This window comes from Lytechinus pictus, chromosome 8 (assembly GCF_037042905.1).
Source record: "Lytechinus pictus isolate F3 Inbred chromosome 8, Lp3.0, whole genome shotgun sequence".
Taxonomy (NCBI): Eukaryota; Metazoa; Echinodermata; class Echinoidea; order Temnopleuroida; family Toxopneustidae; genus Lytechinus; species Lytechinus pictus.
Window position 1 is genome coordinate 5,928,378 of NC_087252.1, and position 24,396 is coordinate 5,952,773.

The window sequence follows — 24,396 nt, forward strand, 5'->3', positions numbered from 1 at the left end:
GCGAGAAAGGGAGATCGATACAGCGGAGGAACTGAAACGAGAGAGGAAGAGAGAGGGAGAGAGATAGCAAAATGAACGGAATGAGAAGTGGGAGTGGCATATAATAATAATCCGCTTTTATAAAGCGCTTAATACATCGGAACGACGTGTCTGTAGGCGTTTTTACAGATATATAGATATGGAGAGCGAGCGGGGTATAGAGAAAAAAACATACAGAAAGAGAAAAAAGGGAGGGGGAGAGATGAGGAGGGGGGAGGGTGAATCGTTTAAGAATACACAAGGGTAGCGCAGGGATATTATGATAGGGGCGTATGAATTTCTCTTTAATACAGTTCTTATTACTCATCACGCCCTTTTTGGCTCATTACTTATCTTCCCTTTCTTTTTTTTCTCCCTCTTTCTCTCGTTATTCTTCTTGCTTTTACTGCTTGACAACTCAAAGATGCAAACAGACACGAGGGGATTTCTCCCCCTTCATTCCCTTCCCATCTTGGAGCTTTCCAGCAGTCTAATCACCGTCCCCATCCGTTTTGCCCTGCCCTCTCTCTCGGAATATAACTTGCACCAGAATTTCAATTTTGCTATCAGTCAGCACCTTAAACAGCAAATCAGTCCCACAAAATACATTTATAGATTTCCACACGAAGTCTTTCTTTATTGCTAGATCCAAACAAAAATTAGTAGGTGACTCGCGAATCTTCTTTTTTTTAATAAAAAAAAAACACAAAACCAGATCAGAACTGCTAAAAATAAAGTAAGTTGGCTATGCCACTATCAAAACAAAAGCTATCAAATAGATGAACGAATGATTTAAAGTAATATATATGGAGTGAATTTATGGAATAAATTAGTTATGGATGGAGCGGAATAATAAAGTCATGTAGGCCTATATTTATGCGGAGGAATATCCAATCGTAACAGTGCATGCCATCTAATTAATCAATGCAATTAGAGGCATAAATTATTGAATTTGCATCACTGCTCAACAACAATGATTAGTTATTTGTAAACGAAAAGTATATGTATTTAATTTTTACTCCTCATGTGATATTTAAAATCACATGAATACAGGTAACGCACAAGAAAACATATACATCAATCTTAAACTATTTCAATTTTGAGAGAAGGTAAAGTAATTATCATTAGCACGTGATATTGTACATTCTTTATCATATATATTCACGAGGAAGGACATATTTTACCAGCTTTCACAATTATTACGTGTTTACACGCTGCCCGGCTTGCGGGTTTGACCCGCGAGTGGAGACAGCGTGCAAACGCGGTAATTGGAAAATATTCTCTTCTTTTGCTGTAAAAAGTATTTTTCTGTGAAATGTCTAAAAAAATCAATAAACAATACACATGCATAATCCAAGAATATAATTGATGAAAAGATCGAAATGTTTTCCCAGCTGTTTCTCCGATTAGTTTAATGTCTGGATGTATGCACTTTGAAATTCTTAAATTAATGCTTAAATTTGAAGAGTATGTATATGTATACTGTTTATTTATAATGTCATTCAATTATGTAAATTTCGATCCACATTTATGTCTCTAACTTTGGCAACTTTTTTGAGGACAATCAAAAATTCACTCTCTTTGCCATATTCCAACGGTCCCCAATCTTTCCATTCTCTTAACCTTAACGAACGGGTCGACGTATACCTCCATAAAAAGGAAAATAATTAAAAACAAATCATAGAAACTACAGCTCACAGCAGATCAAATCAAATCAAATCATGAACAGCTAATCAGACGTACAGGTTCAGCAAAAATAAATCTAAGCAACATTTTAGATAATTCATAGAACAATCATAATTTACAAATGCAACCAAATTATATACATAATATGCATTTAAACCAAATATCTTACAATCGTTAAATCATATATATATTTTTTCTTGAACACAAGGGAAATTTAAAACTCTGAAATGTCAGATATTTTCCAACGGAATTTCCTATAATTTTTTTAGCAAATAGGAGCATGTTTTACACAGATTTTCAGAGGGACTTGTGCTGCAGGTTGATAATGAATGTTTATGAAATAATATCAATTAAAGTCACGCTTTACTCTTTGTGAAACACATCTCAGATTATAATGTTGAAAGACAAAATATATAATGGAAATTGTAGTTTAAATCTATATCTTTTTTTATATATTTTCATTATTATTTTTTATCGGAAATTGTTAATAATTTAAATTTTAGTTACGTTCGTTATTAAGGCTATGTTGGTTAACGTTATCATGATTATTATTCTGTCATCATCACCGTTTCCTCACTATTATCATTAGTATCACCATCAGCATTTCCATTCACATTTTTATCTAAAAAACATAGAAGTATAAGTTTCATTATGACTTTTTTTTTCTTCTATTGTATGTCCAAGATCACGTAAAATAATAACTAAAAATGAAGGAAATGTGTTAATTGATGGGAGAAAAATCCTTGCTCCATAGTACAAGGAGGTGGGAGAGAAAAAAAAATTCCTCCGAGCCATAGGAAATGATTCTGAATATGCTAACGACAAGTAAGCAAACCACATACTTTTTTCGAAGTATCATATCTTTGGTAAAGTATTGTTCACACCTATGCTTGCATTGACAAAGAAAACAATCGTGCACACATTGCAGCAAATATATGGACATGTATTCACCCAAATCCGGTACTCATTATAAGAGGGAATAGTTTCAATATAAGATTAGGCTAGGCAGAACATAATTTTCATGGAGACAAACGCAGTCATAGTATGATTTGAATTCTTAATCTAAAGGTATTTTTCGTTTGAGGTTAGGAAAGATACCAGCGGGAAGTTTACTGAATCATGCAAAATTGAAGAGAACAGAATTAATGGACAATGGGAAAATTCGTTGTTTTGTTCTTGGCCGTTTGTTCTGTTAATCAGTCAACAATATTGTAGAAAAAAATAAAATATACAGCTGCGAATTGTTACTGTAATATCGAGCGCAGTTAACAAATTAAACTTTGGTATGCGCAATAAGGTGTGTCTTATCACAAAGCGGAGAAAGGTTCATTTTGTAATATGTGACAGACATAATTGTTTATATTACCTGCACAATTTAAATAAACAAAATACAAAGCAAAAAAATAAGGAAAAGAAATCGTATTTTTAAGAATTGTGACATTGCTTGCCCTTTTAAAAAAGAGTCAAATGACTTTACTCCGTGCAATTCGTTATCGGCTTATCATATTTAAACAGATGATATAGAAAAAATGAAAAGTATGAAAGTGTCATTATAGTAGCGCGATCAATCTAGTAATTACAATTTCTAGCATTAACATGTTAACTCATAAGTTTGTAATTGGACACAAGGAACGTTATACACACTTAGCATTATATTTGCATATTTAATGTCAGAAATACATTAAAGTCGGGGACTCGTTGCACTCTGCTTACGTTCTTTGAAACATAAACCCCATTATGAGATTATGAAATAGTTTATTCATTTGAGAAGAATGCAATTGGAAAAAAGACTTGTGTAATAATCTAAAATGTGAAAACAGAGATATTTCTATTAATTATCGATGACTGACTGCAAGCTTAAAACTTAAGCGCATGTAATCTGTAAACTTCAGTAAAAAAAGTTTCGTTTGTTTACACACCAACCTTTATCGAATACAAATGTGATAATCGGCTCATCATTGTACACCCAAACATATTCTCGTTCTGGAGATACATATATACATATAATTCCTAATTCTATTGAGAGATTACTCTTTGATATCATACATATTTACAAAATATATAAAATACAAAATGGGATTTGACATTCAATGGTAATTAATCTAACACATAATAAATTTTCTTTCACTTATAAAAAATCTGGAAGTATCTTTTCTTTCTAATGCGACGCCGTAAAATACCACAGCTACTTACAATATTTTTTCCTTGTTCACTCTTGCCCCTTTTGGTTGCATCTCTCTCTTTCTCTCTCCTCCTCTCTTCCTCCTTCACTCTCTATTTTTCTTCTCTCTTTCTCCTTCCCAAACTCTCTCATTTCCGTATCTCTCTTTCTCCTCCCTCTCTGTATATCTATCAAAATTATTCTATCGTTAGATTGTTTTCCTAACATTGCACAATTGATATTTCGGTCAAATTATATAGCATGTTGTGCAGATGGAATTTGTTAATATGCGAGAAAATAAAATACACATTGTTTTTAAAAGGAAAGGGAGATTGTGTTTTGTAGTATCTTTAAGAAGCAAAGAAAACAAAATAACAGAATATTGGAATACAAACTTAGAGAAATGAAAGGTATAATAAAGTATGCGAAATAGTTCTGCAATTAATTATTATCTTTACTGCATTATAAATTCGTTTTCACCTCTTTGAAATCTATATAAAAAAAATTGCAATGTGTCTTTCTTGACACTTAAATAGGAAGACGAAATATTTCATTAATTTGGTTTAGAAATTAGTTTTGATTAAGACATGGATATAGTGGAAACTGAATGTAGTAAAATTTGACATGTTTTCTGGTCTTTCATCACTTAATCTTTCGTATATTTAAATTTGTAGATTATGCTGTGGTTATTGTTAACTCCGTTTGAGAGGCATAAGTTAAACTTGTTTAAAGAATTGAGGGAAAATCGTTCAATTAGATTATCCTCGTTCATGATTTACCTTTGAATATTTATTTCATTGCATGCTGATGCCCTTTTTATAATATTATAATTCTCAAAACAATGAATATAAAAAGATTTTCATCATAAACATGACAACCACAAAAATATAGATTTGTCCATAACTTTATGTTTGAGAGACTATAGTACAACCGAAACCGGACCCTTTATAAAATCCGACTACCATGAAATAAGCAATTGTTCGACAGTCAACCGTCTTGATCAATGAAACCGGATCCAAACCGTCATTGCAAATAGATTGGTCGGTCTGGAATCGGTTTCGCAAGTGTAAAACATTAATCGTGGAGTAAATACTAGTATATAAATCAATTTTGTAGTTGAAAATTAGAATATTATGAAATCCCACCCATGGATAGGTATAGACGTAGGCATTCTTCATATTCACTAACGACACAAACTCGGCTTAAGATCACGTGATGTATTCAACACGTGATGCGAGTTTTTCAAATTCCATTCTGTGATTGGTCCTCTCCAGCCAAAACCTCCATTCGTATTCCTTCCGGTGCACGCAAAGGAAACGAAGGATAATGCGTTGCGCATGTCCTGCCCACAGTGTAAGCGCTTGATTAAATATGTCTAGTCGCGCTTCAACAGCGTGGACAAAATGATTCAATGTGACTCATGTACGTACGTACTGATAATTATTGTTGCAGATTTATACTCCATGGATCGCCAGCCTGTTGTAACGTTGTATGGTACCCTTGTGGCAAATACGAGTATTAGAAACAAATAAGAAAACATGTACCATACGCATAAAGAATGACTTCCGTTTGTTAGCAATACGTTGACGAAAGGACGGAGTCATCCTTTCTCCTTGAATCATCTGTTCGTTCTAGCCATATAACTTCATTGGTGTCTGTAGATAACCGGCCACTCACAGAAGGGGTAGACGAGGCAGACTGAAGATTGTGGCCAGACACAGAGCGATGTGCTGTAGAGACACGACCAGACGCGGAGCTTGGGCGAGGCGAACGCGTCGTCGGTCGCTTGTCTGATCGCGGAGATCGCGATTGCCGTTGTAATGTTTGCGTTTCCGCGAACGGCGTGCTTGGTTGTTCGCACTTCTTTACACGTGGCATAGTGTTAGAGGAATACATGGATTGTTGATGAGGCATTGAATGGGAATTTGATTCCGGTAGCAGGACTGGAACATCCACCGGTTGATCACCAGGAAACTGCTGGCTTAAGAGTCTATCGACATCGTGTAAATTGTTGGAAGTACCATTGTTTCCTGTTATAACAGATGCCATAGTGGCAGGGACACGGTTCGACACACTAGGAATTTGCTCATTGGTATTGGTGGACGGCATGATATTATGAAGTAAAGATTGGGCATCCTGTTGCATTGTCTGTGCAATCACCGCCATTTCTTTCTGCTTTTGTTCTTTCAATAACACATCAATTATCTCATTCCTTTTTGCATCAAAACTTTTTTCGATGTTATCAAGCTGCAAGTATAGTTCATCTATCCTCTTATGCACTGCTTTATCACACACTAGTTTGTTCGCATCCACAATGTGCACCGCTGGTGGTGCAATTTGTCCTGTCGATGAACTAGTTGGGGCGCCCTCTGGCGTTCCTCTTATTCCCAACCCTGTTGATATACGCCCTCTCTGTCTTGTCTCAGTCAGCTGTGGCTCTGATATCGCCATGTGCTGAGTTTCTCTAAGAGGACTATGTGGAATGGGATCAAGTTTTTTGGGAGAGCGGGGGCTGCTGGTGTGTTTGGGGATCATGGGGGCATCTTCACCTTCGTCTTCCTCCTCATCCTCATCAGCGTTTAATCTATTCATCTCTATGTCGACCGTTGTACGTTTGGAAGAATCTGTAAATGTAAGGCAGAGGAGAAAAATAAAGAGTTAAAGACATCCCTTTGGGCATAGCCGCGGAATTCCCGCCTCTTTGATGTTTTAGATATCAGTTACCAACAGTTCAAATACAGTTTGGTCTAAAGGATTCCCTCACAACCCCATCTGAACCCCACAGGCCTAGCGCTTAATAGAGTGGGGTTGAACATTGTTAATACAGTTTACTTCATTGTCCATTATGTACAATCAAGCGTAAACTTAACCGGTAATAAATTGTCACGTTTTGTCTTATAGGTCCGTGGTCTCTGTTCACACTCCTTCTTTTCAAAGTTCGATAGCCCTGAATTACGTTCATTTTGTATGTCCCTTTGTAGATTTGAATGGTTGTTTATAGTGTAATGGCTAATAAGGATAACACGTCTTCGAGATTTCTTTATTTTGGAACCCTTTCCGGATCTGGTGCCATTTTTTCTTTCTTTTTATAATAACGAACATTGACACATTGCCAGTATAATATGGCAATGTTTCGATGTTCTTTATTGTTAAAAGAAAAAAAAAATTACCAGATTTCGTGAAAAGCGTTTTATGAAAAGACTTGTTAGATGTTCATTTTGACAAACTCAATTTTATACGACAGTTGCCATCGTACATAACTTTTCATCCAATCAACATAAAGGAAAGTTCTCAGATCTGACAACTTTCCTTGATTTGGATTGGATGACGACTTGATGACGAAAAAAGATAATGAAATGCCTCGGTCACAATTGGTCGATAGGGTCGGTTTGCTTGGCAGCTACAATGAAAGCGGCAGGCCCCCATAACACAAAGATTAGCCATTATAATCGCAAAATGAAATAGCGTTTCAACATTATATTTCCATGCACATGAATAGGAACCGATCAAAATCTTCTTTCAAATTGGCGAATAATTGTTCACCTTTGTTTCACAGGTCCCAAAGTTCAAGTCATTGTCCAGGAAAGTGGGGTTCAACACCCCCCCTTCCAAAAAAAAACCATTGGGGGTGCTGCATGTATTATTCTTCAAAGGCAGCACCCCAGGTACTCTGGAAGTTGTGTAAAAAATGAAATTGTAACCAAAATGACCTTCATTTCATTTTGCAATGAAACCCTTTCTTTTACCTCCATTTTGTATCAAAAACCTGTTCTTATTCCTTAGTACCAATGTGACATCCATTTTGGAGTAAAACCTTTTTTTTTTTTTTTTTTTTTGCTTTCCGAATTTACATCAGCACCCCCAGTAAACTAAATCGTTCCAAGGGTAGAGGTTTTCATGAAACGGACCCTTTTCCGGTATGCTCACCTTGTGATTGTGACCTTGATTTCTCGCTCCGCTTTCTGAATCGTCTCCTAGTACTGGGTGATGTAGAACGATAGATAGTTTGGAGATTCTCTGAACTTTGCATAGGTGTAATGGTTAATCTAGTATTGCTGACTGTCAGGTTGTTTCTAGAATTTGAAGTTTTCTTTTGCGGTGTCTTGTCAGCCTCAACGTCTTTCTCAGGAATCGCAGAAGGCCTTCTTTCAGAAGTATCATACTGATATCATAAACAATAAAACCAATAGGAGATTAAGGTCTTGAAATATATATCTTGTCATATATTTCTGTACGGTTGTAATATGCCAACTGTATCCATTGTAAAATAACATCTGGAGCTGCTTTTAGAATATTTCACGCAAAAAAAGAAAACAAAACAAGGCTGGCTAAGGAAACTTGCTTGCCCGTCATAAACGTTGGCAGCTAAAAAGAACAAAAACAAAACAATATCTGTATCTGATTCAATAAACCCCTTCAAAGATTCTTTTTATTGGAGGTATCTCTTTACACGATGCGAGATATTTTATAGATATCGTTTTTGTTTTCTTCACTAGGGCCGGAAAAGGGACAGGTAGATTCGGTTGCTAGTTTCAAGTAGACGGGTAGATGGAAAGACAACGAAACCTGGATCCATAATTAGGTCTTCTTTACGCTCAACGAACACATACATGTAGTAGTGGTTAAAACTAAAGCCTGTAGTAGCATTGCATGCCCACACTGCAGTGAACTTACATCTCTCATATCCATGGTGATTTCAACCCTCTCAGCAAAATGATCTTTGAAGTCTGGATATGACCTGATGACATCCATCAGATCTTCTCTTGTCAATGTCACCAGGTCACAGTAGGTCAACGCCCTCACAGTGCCTTTTGACCTCCCCACATCCTGGCACGTACAGAAATTTTCACCTACAACATCATTCTTTCCTGCATTTTGAAACAGAAGAGAAGAACGAACATAAAGTTCCTGAACAATTATTATTGTGTGTATTAAACCTGGTTGAGGATACCATCTTCTTGAAATGCATATCAAAATAATCCCATTTAAAGAATAAGCCTACGTTATGGAGATAAGATATTTCGTCCCCGTAGAACTTCATAGATACCACTTAAAATATACAATCATGACAATGAGAACTTATCAGATCAAATATCATAAATTCTTTCTTTGCAATAGAAAACAATACAACGTGATAGTAAAATGTTATATCTATTATGAGCTCCGATCATATTACATTAAAATCATAACATAATTGAAAAGAGGGTATCTGCCACTTGTTTTTTGTTTATTCTGTAACCATGAATAAAGGTAACTGCAAGTAATATATTTTGTACTTTATATCCGAATTTATATGCGAATTGGGCGGGGGGGGGGGATATGAAAAAAACTATACTTACCTAAAATTGCTAGAACAAGATTTCCCTGTAAAATTTCCAGGGATCCTCTCGATATAAAGTACATGACATTTAGTGAGTCGCCTTTGTGTATTAATATATCACCTGGAGCAGTGTGCGTCGTCTAATATAAAGAAGATATAAAGAAAAGTTAATGGAATTGTGAATTTAGCAATGTTTGGTTTCATTTACATCATGCAATATACAGTTTGATACTTTGAAATTGGAGAGAATTTGAATAAGACAAGTGAAACACTAAATAAATCATTGAATCGGACGTAACACATTTTGTCAAATAATTACTAAGGGAAAAAGTGATCAGTTCCACAAAACAATTAAATGTACAACCTAGGGATAAACATTTAACTTGCACGATGTTGTGTAGTGTTTGAATGTATATGATTTCACACAATATAAAGACGCAATACAATAAAAGTGAGATGAAACATCAAAACTTTGTTATTCCTTTTTCAACTTGAAGAGTTTCCGTGTTTACTCTCCCCCTAATTGTATTGTGTCTGTTTAGGTCATATTTTTTTTTAGCCTGGAGTATAATATATTAACAATGTAATTTACATTATTTGACTGAATATTATGTGACCAATCACCAACAACTATACGTCTCCGGGAAAGGTTGTCTGTATATAGCTCAAAGAATAAGTTGGTCTTCAGAAATTACGCATTAGAAAATTATCTTATCTGAAAGGGAGACTCTTAAGGGAGACTACTTAATACTAACAGAATTTGAAGTTGTAAAATAAAAAGAGGAAGGAATTTTTCTGACATTTTATTTAACGGACTGCCTGGAAGTTCCATTAAGATTACACAGTGATGACGTCCCATACTTGAGTGAACCTTGAGTTAGTAAACCTCGTTTTCACCTTATTTTTTCAAACACTTTCACTGAATTTTTTACGTTTAATCAAATACTTGTGTTGATTATTGTAGAATACGTTTGACAACCATGTATCATTTTAAAGCTTAGGATGTGCATTTCTCAAGCTCAACGAAAATCTTAAACTTCATTTTGGCAAGTTATTGTTGGGTTGGGGATGACTGGCCACATATTCATTTTTTTTAATTTAATATGATAATACCTTGAATTTCATCGATAACGCTCGTAAACATCCATGATTGACACCTCGGAATGCATTAGATTCTTTGAGAAGATTACGATTTAAATGAAGTGATATATCAGCTTGAAGAAAATCAGGAAAGTCGGCCATAACCTATTGCATGAAGATAAAAAAAGACATAAGCCTATTAATATTCACAGAACGTACTTAGGCCGACATGTGATAATAATAACGGTTATTTATATGCGCTATCCACAAAAAGTATCACAGCGCTTGCGATAACAATGTCCATCTCATATACGATTTGAGGAAATGGGGACACACATATATTTCTACACACTTCCTCCTTCCCCCTCACTGAATGAAATTGTTCTTTTTTAAGGGGGGAATGCCATTCAGGCTATGTTTTACTAAATTATGAATACACATTAAAGAGTGAAAAGATAGAGTGTGCAGAAAGATTTAGTTGATTCAAACGAAGAGCAAAAACATATTGTTACATTATTCTCGTGTACGTCCTTTGCAGTATCCGTATGTTTGTTTAGAAGATGCCCCGAACAAGAGATGAATAAGTACTATTTGTAGACAAGGATAACCGATTGATGCCAGATTAAAGTATGTAAAATTCAATATTCCATAACAGGGCAAAATTAACAATAGGCCTAATAAACAATGAATAGGTAATAAGTGCGAAAATTGCTTACAATTTTGCTTGCACTTTTTATAACTATACACACGAATTAATCAATTGGTCTGGCATCACTATTTACCTTGGCTATATAGTATGACTATATCGAACTAATTATATCAATCAATTGTTGTTTTGCATCACATTATTGAACAGAAAGCAATAAAGGAACAGTAAATACAAAACATATACATTTTATACATTGATTTAGACAAAAGAAAATAGAGCCCTGGACACGGTCGCATTACTGACACAGGCAGGATATATCAAACATGAATATGCTGACTAAATCCACTTACTTCTGCGACTTCATGGAAGTCATTTCCATTCATATAGACCCAGGCATGCTTGAAGTATTCCTTCAACCGACTTTGTAAAGGATTTGGTACATTGTGAAACTTGACGAACTCTTTAACGAGGTTTAGCTGCTGCTGGTACCGGGATATACCGGCGTAAAGACGCTCGATGATCGCCGTCATGTTACCGAAGATACAAGCAAACATGAGCGCTGAACGGAAAAAAAAAGAATAAAGAGAGTCAGTGATTGTATTATGTTGTCAGCACATATCCTATGGATTTGATATTGATGAATGAAAATAACCTCATTTAATATTTAGGCAAAATAATTATTCATGATTGGTAACAAATTTGAATAAGGGTAGACTTTGATTGAACGTAATATTTCCGACTTGGATAAACTGCTTTTTTGTATTATTGGGATGAAGACTTGTTGGTATTCCTTCGTGGTTAACCGTTTAATCGTGTAATTTAAATGATTTCAAATTCGTCTCTGTACCTTCCAATCCGCTCACTCAACCCAACAGGGACAACGCAATATACATATACAACCAATCTTTGATTCTATTTCTAGGGGTGACTTTGTCTAACAGACTGTCTTTCAAATTGTCTGTTAAAAAGAGTCAATTGAAGAAGTAAAATGAAGACACCATGTCAAAAAGTCTGCACTATGTATTTATAGAGCAGAAATCCCGATACAAAGGCGATATGCTGCCTTGCTTAATGACTTTCCTGCACCCCCTTTTGTCTATGATCCAAAATTAGAATCGGTTATGAGAAGCCACGCAGCCCGCCACGCAGCTACATGTATGGTGACTTCTGGCAAGGTTCCGAATGCAAAGAAGACTTGTGTATAAACTAAATACAATAAATTCATCAGTTTAAGTGAATGCATTAAGAAAAAATGAAGGGTAGCTAAATATAAAGGAGCTACCGGTATACTCACATCCTATAAGCATCATGCAGATGGCAAACAGTTTTTCTGCATCCGTTGATGGCGCTATATTTCCAAATCCCACTGTTGTTAAAGTTGTTAAAGTAAAATATAGTGATGACACGTATTTATCTTTTAATGATGGACCACCTGTAGATGCATTCTGTAGAGAGGGCATAACAAATAAATAGAAAAAAAATACTTTAATAATGGTTGTTTGATAGAATGTGGGAAATAAAGAGACGGATAGAGAGAAAAAAAGAGAGGGGATAGAAAGAGAGAGAAAGAGAGAGAGACAGAGATAAATTAAGATTGAAATGTATATTTAAAAAAAGACACAGGGAGATGGGAAGGGGGCTGCCTGACTGCCTTTTGTTACCATTACCCAACAATTACAACATACACACTTAAACAGAAAAGGAAATCAATATACAAAATAAAACTCAAAAAATCAGACGAAAATTAAATCAAACATTGGATGTAATCTTCAAATAAAATTGTCATATACGAACATCAAAATATCCAAATGGCACCCCCCTTCTTTTTAATAGGCCTAGCATCATTAACATATGGTAAAAATGCACCACGTGATCTATGCATTTGCCTTGAATTGTTAAAATATGTTTGGTACATTTCATCTTTTTTTTTTTTACAGAGATTGCGCACTCAATCTTTTTGCCTGCCAATATTTCTCTTGCCACGCTTGTGGCATTACATTCGAGACTAATTCAATATCTTTTGGAAGCATCGGAATGGTGTAATGCTTCCCCTGGGGGTGAGATTAATCTTAATTCATAAACTTGTGAGGTGTAAGTGTTACCCTCCCACGAGATACACTATTGGAAAGCTACAAATTGAAAGCCCCTGAGCCTCGGATGTGACAGGGTAGAAGGTAGAGAGAGGGAAAGAGAGAAATATGAGAGTAAACAAGATTTAAAAGAGAGAGGGAGGTAGAGAGGGGTAATAAAACCTGCAGATAGATGAACGTGATAACATACGAGAAAGAATAACAATTGACAAATGTGGGAAAGAACATCAAAAAATTTTGGAAATAGTTGGCATAAATTGTTTACCAGTATAAGTAATTATTATATTAGCAGAATATATGGAATTTGCAACATTTGATAAAGCTTGAATATCAAAAGTTTACCTAAATTAAACGTCATTTGTGTGATTAAAAAATGATTATTTTCCATTTTTGTTTAAGTGATAGTAGCATTATATGTTTCATTTTGTTGTTCCTAATGTGTAGTCAATGTTATATCGTAACTCGACCGAAAGCTGAACGAAGTAGGGAGGGCAAGCAGAAGTGAATTCAACCCTTGATAAATGCGCAAAAGTTGATTAATAAAATCACGTGTCGTTCAAGTGACCAATCAAGGGACAGCAGGTAACTAGTACCCTGGGAGGTGTTAGAATCTAATAACTCCTTTACGCCTGAATCACTCCCCTTAGGCGTTATAAGGATTGACGTTATTACAGGCAGGTAAATCAGACATTCACACAGTCGCTGTCAACAGTGATTCGTGGTTTGACATACTCGTTATTTTGGCAGTCATGGCAAGCTGCCTTTTCCCTGTCATATTTCATCATCAAAATTCGTTATGTCTACAGCACATTGGAATTCGAAAGCTACCCTGAAATATAAAATGCAAAAAAAATGAGCTTGTCATGCAAGAAATTCAGCATTTATCAGGCTACTCGAAAATTGTCATCTGATGGACTCTTTTTAAGAGCTCTCTATTATTATCAAAATTATTTGCAAACCTTAAGACACTTCTCTGCATCGTTATCACTTTCAATTTTCATGAATACACATATAATACGTGAGAATTAATATTTCTTTATTATACTTCGATGCTTATGAAGTGTTATGTTGTCTGAAAACACTGTGTTTAATTGCATTGGCCATGCTGATTTTCTTTTCCAAAAAGGCATGTATTTTATTGTTTACCTGTTGGGGAGCCAACATCTGTGGGAATAATATATTCAAATTAAATATTAATGTGATGTTTTACTCACCGTGTATGGAGTAAATAAATCTTGCGCTAGCATGTCTAGCCATCCATATTGTATCTCTGGTCTTTGTTGCTCCCCGATGGCGTACCATATACACGCCATCCAGTGAGAAACAAGAGTAAAGGCACACATGAGGAGGCACACAACGGCTGGAGCAAACTGAGAATACTGGTCTAAACGACGAGCAACACGTAGTAGTCTCAACAATCGGGCTGTTTTTAACAAGCTCATTGCTGAGGTCGTTTTCTGCAAGTTGGGGAAAATGAATCAGATATTGGGAGGTGTTTAAATAAAATGGTATTTGAATCATTTAGTACCAGTAATGATTAAAGAAATGACTGGTTTCAAATTGAGTCGATCTACCTTTACAAAAACAAATCACGTATTAAAATGATTATCATGATTAGCTTCATAGCTTTATTTCATTTACTGCTACTTTCGTTTAATATTCAATAATGATTTTTTTATCCATATGTAAGTTCCTGCATTGAAGTGTATCACTTCAAAAAATTACTCTTAGTATCATTGTTATGCGAATATAATATAATTTTCGCAATTAATTTCATTATTACGATTAAACCCCTTCTTGAATTGTCAAAGCCAGTAAGGGGGTGTTTCACAGAGGTTAGTGTTACTTATAGAGTCATGCTTAAATGCCGACGCGCACATGGTTATGTAACGCGCAATCTTATTGATTAATCGTGATTAATATTCAGTAGTGAGCGTTCTTTTAGCATGATTTGACCAATTAAGTGATGCCTTTTTTACCGCACGCAATAGGAAATTTAAGTACGACTCTAAGTCGTACTTATGAAAAACCACCTAGGAAAGACAAACCTCGTCTGCTGCAACAGAGAATAGAAGAAGATCAAAAGGGATGGCGGCGAGCACATCAATCACGAACCATCCCTTCAAGTAATGCTTGGCAATCTTGGCCGGGTTCGAGACGACCTCGCCGAGGGAGTCGTCGAGGAAGGTGGTTCTGAAGTTGATGAAGATATCGACAATAAACATGACGTCGACCACCATGTCGATGAAGACCAATGGCTGGGTGTAGCTGGTGGAGAGACTGTCACCATCTCGGGTATCAGCATCTTTGTTAAGCTTTGCCTGATATAGCAGTGGAGAAGAAGAAACAGTATTTTAGAATTAAAAAAATAATGATATCAGGAAAATGAACAACATTACCATTTTAGCATAAAAAACAACAAAGAAATTTGCGCAGATTTCCCCAATGAGTAGCCACTTCTCAGGACTTATAGCCATGAGTGGATTTGCGCCCTCTATCATGTCTCTATCAGTATATTTCCTAGCAAGTATGGCCGATAATAACCCGATTGCATTTCCATCACACCAAATTTTAACGAAAAGTATAAAAACGCACGCGCACCTTCACACCCGCCCAGCAGACACGCATGTACACAAAAGGTAGATGATAATTACGCTCTTCGATCATTTCTAACATATTACACTTGCTCACAGAAGGTAGATAACGATTTACTTGATTTATTATGTTATTAATATATATATTATGCCTAAATCCTTGAGAAGGAGTTGACGACCTCTTATAGTGACACCACATTACAAATGAAGGTAATAATAATTATAAGCATACATAATAATATGTAATAGTTTTTATTTTTTCATATATATCTTACGGTTGAATCGACCTCAGGGCTTGCCCACATTTTGATTATCAGTTCGTGTATTAAAGATAGACAATAGAAGTAGCATATTTGCTCTCCTCAATGCCACATTCCAGACACCACACCTTTTAAAGATCGTTTTCACTTGCCTTGGTCGCCAAAAATATGAAAAAAAATGAATAAAGTGCTAAATACGATTTAGCTGCCAAATCGTTTAATTGGAAACTTTTTTCCTAGATGATTTACAGAAATGTTATAAAGTTGCAAGATTCAAATGTTTTATTTCATTATACATTATACCAATTTCATATGCAGGCATGGGGGGGGGGGGGAACTGCGTATCACCTTACAACCACTCTTGCGTTATACTCCAATGAACTCACAGACAATTAATAAACAATGCCTACCTTGTTTTCATCATTTTTAAGTAGAAAAGCTGCTGAATATGGAGTAAAGATGGCTGTATAAACGACGAGGAGAAGTATAAACCAATCCCAAACTGCTTTGAAGGGTGAATAATGAAGGATAGTAAACTTGTGAAGCTGACGAACGCGAAGCTTCTTGTGGTTGATCTCATCTGATGTCAGTCGTAACACCTGGTGAAAGGATCATGAAGCAGAATACATTTAGGTTATAGTCACACCAACGAAACCGAATCCAAACCGACCTACGACATGCAATTCGAAATAATGTAATAAACCTGTGGGCCGTTTCGTAAAGCTGTTCGTAAGTTAACACCGGTGATCCTTTCTTGTGGGAAATGATATGTTCATTGGTTATTATTCAGTGCATAAGAAGGGTTCACCCGTCGTTCTTGAAGTCACTCTTAACTTAGGAACAGCTTTATGAAACACCCACCAGATCCATCTCGAGTCCGTCTCGTTGGTGTGACCTTGGAATATCTAAATACTTAGGGGAAGGTGGGGTAAGTTGAGCATAGGGGCAAGTTGAGCCACCGCCCCCAGGCCAATAATGAATTTGTTAGACATTATGGTGGTGTCATGTATTGATGACCCATTACATAACCCTTAACCCCACCACATTGTTTTCAACTTTGAAACAAAAAGTACTTTTTTAGAGAGAAAAATACAAATTTCAGCCAAAAAAGTAAAAAAGGGTGTGAAATAGATAAGTGTTTTTTACACACACATATCTTTACATATAATAAAGCATATGAACAACATTGTCAGTCCAAGTATGGATCTTCATTCTTGTCACAGTTTTTTACATGATGGATACATAAGAAATGTGTGGATGCGAAATTATCGCATTAAGTTCGGACTGGGGTAAGTTGAGCCAGCAAACATGGGGCAAGTTGGGCCATGGTAATTCGTATGGTAATGTAAATGAAAACACAATCAAACCTTAAAAAGCCATCGATATGCAGGCAGAAAAGAGCAAATTCACATGACAGTTCTTTTACTTTTAGAGAATGTTAGTATTTTTAGAGAATTAGCAAGTGAAAAGACTTTAAATAAAAAATTGACATGCTGGTTCTTCCCGCATACATTTTGTACATAGTTTTTGTGGCTCAACTTACCCTCGAAGGTGGCACAACTTACCCCACAGATGGGGCAAGTTGTGCCACTTGACATCGTTTTTTTCAAAGGTCACAACGACTTTCAGTGTGGGGGTAGAAAGTTGAATATAGGTGAAAAAGATTTCCCAATTATCATATTTAAAGGCAAGGTACTTATTTCTACAATATTATTAGTCATATCAATTCTATCATGCAAAATGCAAAAAGTGTCACAACTTACCCCGCCTTCCCCTACACGCTACATGAACATAGTCACAGACACACCATACTTGATTTTATATTTATTACTATTTATGAACAATTTTAGTTCACATGGTTTTGAAACTTTAGAACAATTGATTACAGAACAGGTTTTATTAATTCACATTTTCCACAGTATATAAATCAGATAAGACTTCCTAAATCGCAACAGTCAAAATTTTAACATGACCTACCCCTTATTGACATTGAGGTCTATTATGTTGATATCTCACTAATGACCAGCTTCAAAAATATACAAAATTATAGGTGTTATATGCAGCAGAATTTAGGTGTGGTTAAGTTCCAAACGATTGCTGAGCATGGTTTCCATAGCAACATCTTACCTCCGACTTATCGGTGGAGACATTTCTCTTTCGTCTCATTGGGATAGATGTCCCGTCTCTCTTACCGCCAGAACATCAGAATTCTGCAAGAATAATATTAGCAAGAATTAAGTCAACTGAGCTAGGGTACTCGGCATAGAGAACATACTGGACAACAGGCATGATAAAGGGAATTCCTTGGTTATAATTGAGGTAAGCTAAAGGGGGTAAAATGGATGTTGGTTCACAAAAAAATTTTACATATCTAATTTCGAGCATCTGACACTGACAACCCACCTCTATTCACATTTTGTGGTGGTGGCTTAGGTTTTATTTTTCAATTATCATTATTGAAAAGAAACATTAGTAAGAAACTAAAAGACCGAAGGACAAAGGTGCTGTAGACACCGTTCTCATTACGCTTTCTAAAACCTGGCAGCGACAAAATAATGTTTTTTTTTTTTAACAAATGGTACTAGACCACTGATTGGGGCTCGAATCCGGTCGCAGGATTGCTATTTTAACGGTTTACCAAATTAGTGCGCGCCTGTATTTAATATTGCGGACATCTGATAATTTATTTCATATTTTATATAATTGTCATAACGAATTCGGGTAAATAAAAAATGAACTCCGGATTGAACGTGATGTAAATTTCTTATTTGTAGAAGATGATTCATTGTGTTACCAAAACTGTAAAAATGATGATTTGGAAAAAAACACAGGAATAATGGCACTTCAAAATGCACAAAGTAGCTACTTAAATTCGGGGTTGAGTATGACTCTATAAAGTACTTGCGTGTTTGACATTGTATTGATAAACTACAGACATGACAGAGTCAACATTCTTGATCTACGCCAGGGCAAAAAAAGGCTATTAGGTTATTCAGAAACACTTGGTGAATCTTAAATTAGGAGAGAATCTGGTTCGGCAAAACACATATTCATATATTAATTTTAGAGGTGAACACCTGTTCTGATATTCTCAGGCTAAAATTATTGTTTTCATATTCGATGAATGAGTTTGAGCGATAGATGACGTCATTGGTTATGTTGGCAATGGTTCAACGGCCTATTCGAATCATTAAACCGTGATCTGACAACATAGCTTGCACCTTCTTGACAACATTTCCCCACCGGCAAGGTGCACAGGAACAACGATGAACAACATTCATCCATTATGTTGAACGGATTACACCAACACCTAACGTCGGTGACCTCATAATCCACCAGCTTGGTCACCTGCTCGACCGATCATTGTTGTTCTCTAGGCTGATTAACATTGCACTTTCCCTCTGCAAAGCCAAGAGAAGCAACCCGACGTACTCAAAGTATGCGCATCCTACTTGGCAAAACATGGACAATGATATTCCATAGGAAACACGTGTCGAGCACGATCTGAGTAAGAAATTAGGAGCACGCAGACACATCGCTGCTTTCAGGCTAACGCGGTCGCAATGGTGACGCAAAGACAAGAGAAGCACACAACAAATGATTCCATACGTGTGCGGAAGTGTAAGTACGACCTGATCCGGCAAACCACCTACCACTTGCGAAACGTACGAAAAAAAAAATAATAAAATAGGTTGTACAGCGGCCACAAAGAAGACTCAAACAGGTATCCGTATGGATGATATGTGACCACAACAACGCAAGCGTGCAAATCGCAGAAATATGCTCAGTATTGCAGTTTGCGATGCAAGTGCTTGCATATACGACCGATTGTGACCGCAAACTTGGACTTATCCATCTCACCCAGTCTAAGAATTTGTAAGCATCTAAAAAAAATTAGGAACACTCAATTCTAGTCCGTACAGCTAGGGCGTCTTTTCGAAAAAAAATATATATACATATAGATATGCATGTATATATATATATTTGTATGATAAAGATTACATATTGTAAAGAATAGTTGACATCTGTCTGTCATAATTCATAAATGAAAAGCAATAATTGTCCAGAACAGTCACCTTTAGTATAGTAATATCCTTTTACAATATGAGTCCCTGATGACGTACGCATTAAAACAGGTATCTACTTCTAAATGTCCAATTTCAAAATTCCAGCAACAAAAAACACATTCTAACAGCTAGAAAACAGCTAGAAAAAAACATATTGACTAAATTACAGTGCAAACCACCTTAATTCAATGAAGCTAGCCCTCGAATCAATTCAAACTACACATTTAAATTGTAGCTGCCAACATGCCCAAAATACATACAAGTCCATAAAGAGTACTTCGATGCACTATTGGTCGAAAGCTCGTCCTCAAGTTGCTAAAGAGGGAAACGCATCCGCTTCAAATTAAACTGAATTTGCAAACAATCCAATCAGCGCTATGTTTGGCACAAATTCATAGCAATTACAGCAACGCGCTGTACGATGTACGGTAGACTTGAGAAACAAAATGAAATTGAAGAATAACACAGGAAGCACTCATTGATTTGGGTGTTTGTGACTACAGGTGTTGGCCAGATACTTGGGTTTTGTTCATCAAGAAACCCGTGGGAAATAAAATAACGAGTCGATTAGATGCGATCGTTATTGATAGAGATACATTAGACATGCATATTGATCCGGCGTCTTAATTAGACGACTTTTTCAATATTTGGTTCGATTACATGACATTTTAATGGAAACGAACATAAGAGAGGTATGAACGGGAGATTTTGCCAAATTTTAAAGACAGCACCTTGTAAGTTTCCCATTTTAGTTTTTTAATGTGATTCTTCATTTAACAGAACCCTATTTTAATTTCACTTGTAATGCAAATGTATCACTAATGTGAGTATAAGAATGAATGATACAAGATGAAAACATATCGGAAATGAAACATTTGATTGGAATGAGTATGAGACGCCGTTTGCTTCGCAGCATAAATAATTCTGGTCAATATTTGCAATAAACTTTTATTTGTTAAGTATGTAGGAGGACCTGTTGAGAGATTTGTTTGCACGGCCAGCTAATTGAAGGTTTGTCACCAAACGTATTTTTTTCAGCATTATAAGTAACAATTGCTCTCATTCTTGGTAATCGTATAGGTAACTTGCCTGATTATTTAAGTTTATTAAATCAACTTCCATCACACTTTGCTTGCACTGTTCCACCTACTCCTTTAAAAATAGGTTGCATTCTGTGAAAATTATGCACATTCTTGTTGTCACCATGCGTGATAATAAGGGTCGCGTTTGAACACTTTTGCAAACGTTTAAAAATCTCTAGACCCTGATTGATGAATTGAACAATAACAGAATAACGAATTATGAAGTTAATCAAGATATGTTATTCGGTTATAATTATATGAAATTGAAAAACTACATTTTGTTCCTCATAAAAAAAACATACATCATTTGCCAGGTATTAGGTTAAGTAAAAAAGCCGCACATTGCCCAACTGTAAATTACATAATTATACTGCGGAAACTTAACGAAAAATAGGGATCAGCTGCAAATGTGCATACATATTTGTTTTTAAGCCCACTCATACAAACTGATTAAGCAGAAGTAAATGAAAGATAACATACAGATTTTTTGAAAATTCCTTTTATCAAAATGTATTTTGTCTATTTTGGTGGCCGGTGTGTCATGTGACAATTACTAATTCGTGAGCTCGAGAAATAATTTTCTTCTTCATTTTGCATTCTGACTGAAGAGTGAATACTGGTTTGCCAAAACATGAGCTAAAATTCGCATAATTTCCATTCTTATACACGTGTTGGACATTTCTCTAATTGTCCTACTGCTTTTGGGTGGACCTTCAATTAAAGAGACACCTGAATTCCAATTACTGTTGTACTATCGACTTTCATTTTTGTTGTTAATATCCTCTCGACGAAAGAGAAAAATAAATTATTGCTTTAAGTTTCAAAGAAAATAGCCTGCTAACTTCAACTTTGAAGGTAGAAACGAACTATTACCATTCCCATGAAGTCTAAACAGACTGGTGTCGCTTACCTCCTCTCTGAACGGGCCTTATCTCGCTCATCTACCAGCGTTTATTTGCCAAGGCGATTCTATTTCTCGGGCTGAAAAGATTGATGACCAAACACCAGTCTTTCACAGATTAAACCCTTCCAATTGGTGGCTTATTTCACTCGGGACTATCTATAGGTGTCCAAATGCATCCCTCTCATCTATCGCTCTAAACTAGTCTTCAGGTAAACAGACTTTTAGATTTGAACTTCATTTTCCATCGCAGTATCTTGAACCTAATTATTATTATTATTATTATTACAACTACTGTTACTGCTTCGCTTATGCACTATCACAACTTCTACCATTTCATATATTACTGCAGGTAAACAAAAGCAGTGTCGCTGCTGCCACTAACAGCATTACTTACTTGGATTCTTCTACAACAAGAACTACTACTTCTAACAATGATGATAATAACAACAATAATGATAATAATATGTGGTAAAAATGAAAGAAGCGCCATCAGTTGTAAAGAGTGATTTAAAAAGTCATAAACGATAGGCAATTAATGAGATTAATACGAATACAAACTTCATACGCATATTACTAACTTTCGGCGGTATGAAAATAATATATATCTATTCCCTGCAAACATTTTCTAGCTTGAATAATTGTAGTTTTTTTTTATGGATAATGAAAGAGAGAGAGAAAGGGGGGGGTGGAAATTAAAAAATATTCTACGCATGAACATACAAACGGTAAAGTCTGCACGAGTAGCCTAGAGGTTCTAACCAGGAAGCTGAAATGGATATGTCAGTAAGCAAACTAAGACTCCGTCCCCCTTCGCTCACGTAAATCGCCCAATTTACGAACACATGTGTCAACCAAGTCCTCCCCCATTTTCCCTTCGTCCCCCTGGAGGCCACTGTAGAATCCTGAGCTCCAGGCTTCGGACCGTTTACTTTCGTCATATAGTAGACTATCAACCCAGTCGTCACGTTTACTTTCCAAACATTATTTACGTTTCTGAATGCGAACGAGGAGTGTTCTGGTGGTATAAGAGGCTGGCAAACAATTAAATTTAGCATGTAGTATTTCATATCTAACGTAGATCGTTCTTATCAGTGAAATGCCACTGATTTCGAAAATCTCAGTCGTTTCCCCTCAACTTACTCTAACAATGCTTTCTTTCAGCATCCAAATGAGTCTCATTTCGTTTATATCTGCCTTATTCAGCTGACTGCCGTATATAAGCAATGATAAAATTAGCCTACTTTTCAAAAAGAGGGACAAATAGTACTCGAGACATACCACTATTCACGCATGAACGATATAAAGAAAATAATTTTAATTTTAAGAAAAATATCAATAGAAATTACGAAAATGACGTAACATGTGGTTCCTACATCTTATTTTCAATTACAGAGGAAAAAACAAATTTGCAACCTCACTAATAATGTAAAAGAATATGGTCATTCTATAACGAAGAGGAAAGGCCTTATATCAACATAAATACAAATAAAACTAATTTATGACAACAATGATGAATAAAACAAACCCCATGTATGACATGTATGATGATAATGATATTATGTATAATTACTATGCGAATATCTGAGTTAGACAGTTAAAAAGTTCAAATATATGTGTTTGCAAATGATTTCACGCTAGGGGCACACTATGTCACACGGTGCGTACATGAACTTTCCACTAGGGCTCATTCCCTTCTAAACTCCTTTGTTTTCTTTACGAATTGTTGTTTGTCCAGTTCCTTTCACATACAAAAAAATCGAAAAAATACTTTTTCTCTCGACCATTAGTGTCATCAGGCTTATTCCTTTGCCGAGCTCATTGTGATTTCTGAAATGGATGTTTAGCCCTCTTAGTAGACCATTTGGAGCACTTTGGACATAAAGTTAATTATACCTCGTATCCAAGAATTCGAAGTAAGGACCGATATCCGGTGGTGTATTATTCAAAATCTATTCTGACAATATTGGTCTTTTATCAAGGTTTTGGAATGGTTTGTATATGCCTGAATGGTCAAATGAGATGATGAGATTACCTTTTAATTTATCTATCTGTTTATTTATTTATTCAAACATCTTTCAACAGGATAAAACATTAATCGGCGCACAGGCTGCTTCACATTATGATCTTTTATAAAAAGGAAAACACACAAGCTAAAAAGTACGATTGCAAAATAGTAAATGAATATATACAACACAACAAAAGTTAAGAGAGTAAATACTTTAAAACATTTAGAACATCAGGAAGAAATGAAAAATATATAAAAAGAAATACAGTAAGATTTACCTTAGTGTGATATAAGATGTGAAGTGAAAAAAAAAGTTTTATACATCGACGTGAAATCAAGTTAAAATAGGAATTGACCTCAATTTGACGAAGTATATCAATATCAATATTAATAGGCAGTGAAGAGTATGAGCGGGAGGAGGCGGTAAGAGGGTAATAAGTATATATACGAACAGGTAATAAATGATTAAAAAGGGAAAAT

At 35.7% G+C, this 24,396-nt stretch overlaps 1 protein-coding gene across 1 annotated transcript; it reads right to left on the reverse strand.

Moving 5' to 3' along the window:
- Positions 1 to 629: 629 nt before the first annotated feature.
- Positions 630 to 18,073, reverse strand: LOC129266474 (potassium voltage-gated channel unc-103-like). The gene is made up of 11 exons (XM_054904330.2): positions 17,986 to 18,073; positions 16,269 to 16,457; positions 15,053 to 15,325; positions 14,219 to 14,461; positions 12,209 to 12,359; positions 11,265 to 11,473; positions 10,299 to 10,430; positions 9,205 to 9,325; positions 8,540 to 8,733; positions 7,793 to 8,027; positions 630 to 6,489 (listed from the first exon to the last, which is right to left on the reverse strand). Exons 1-11 carry the CDS (start codon positions 18,022 to 18,024, stop codon positions 5,438 to 5,440), a joined length of 2,838 nt encoding a protein of 945 aa, XP_054760305.2. The 5' UTR covers positions 18,025 to 18,073; the 3' UTR covers positions 630 to 5,437.
- Between the last annotated feature and the right edge of the window lie 6,323 nt (positions 18,074 to 24,396).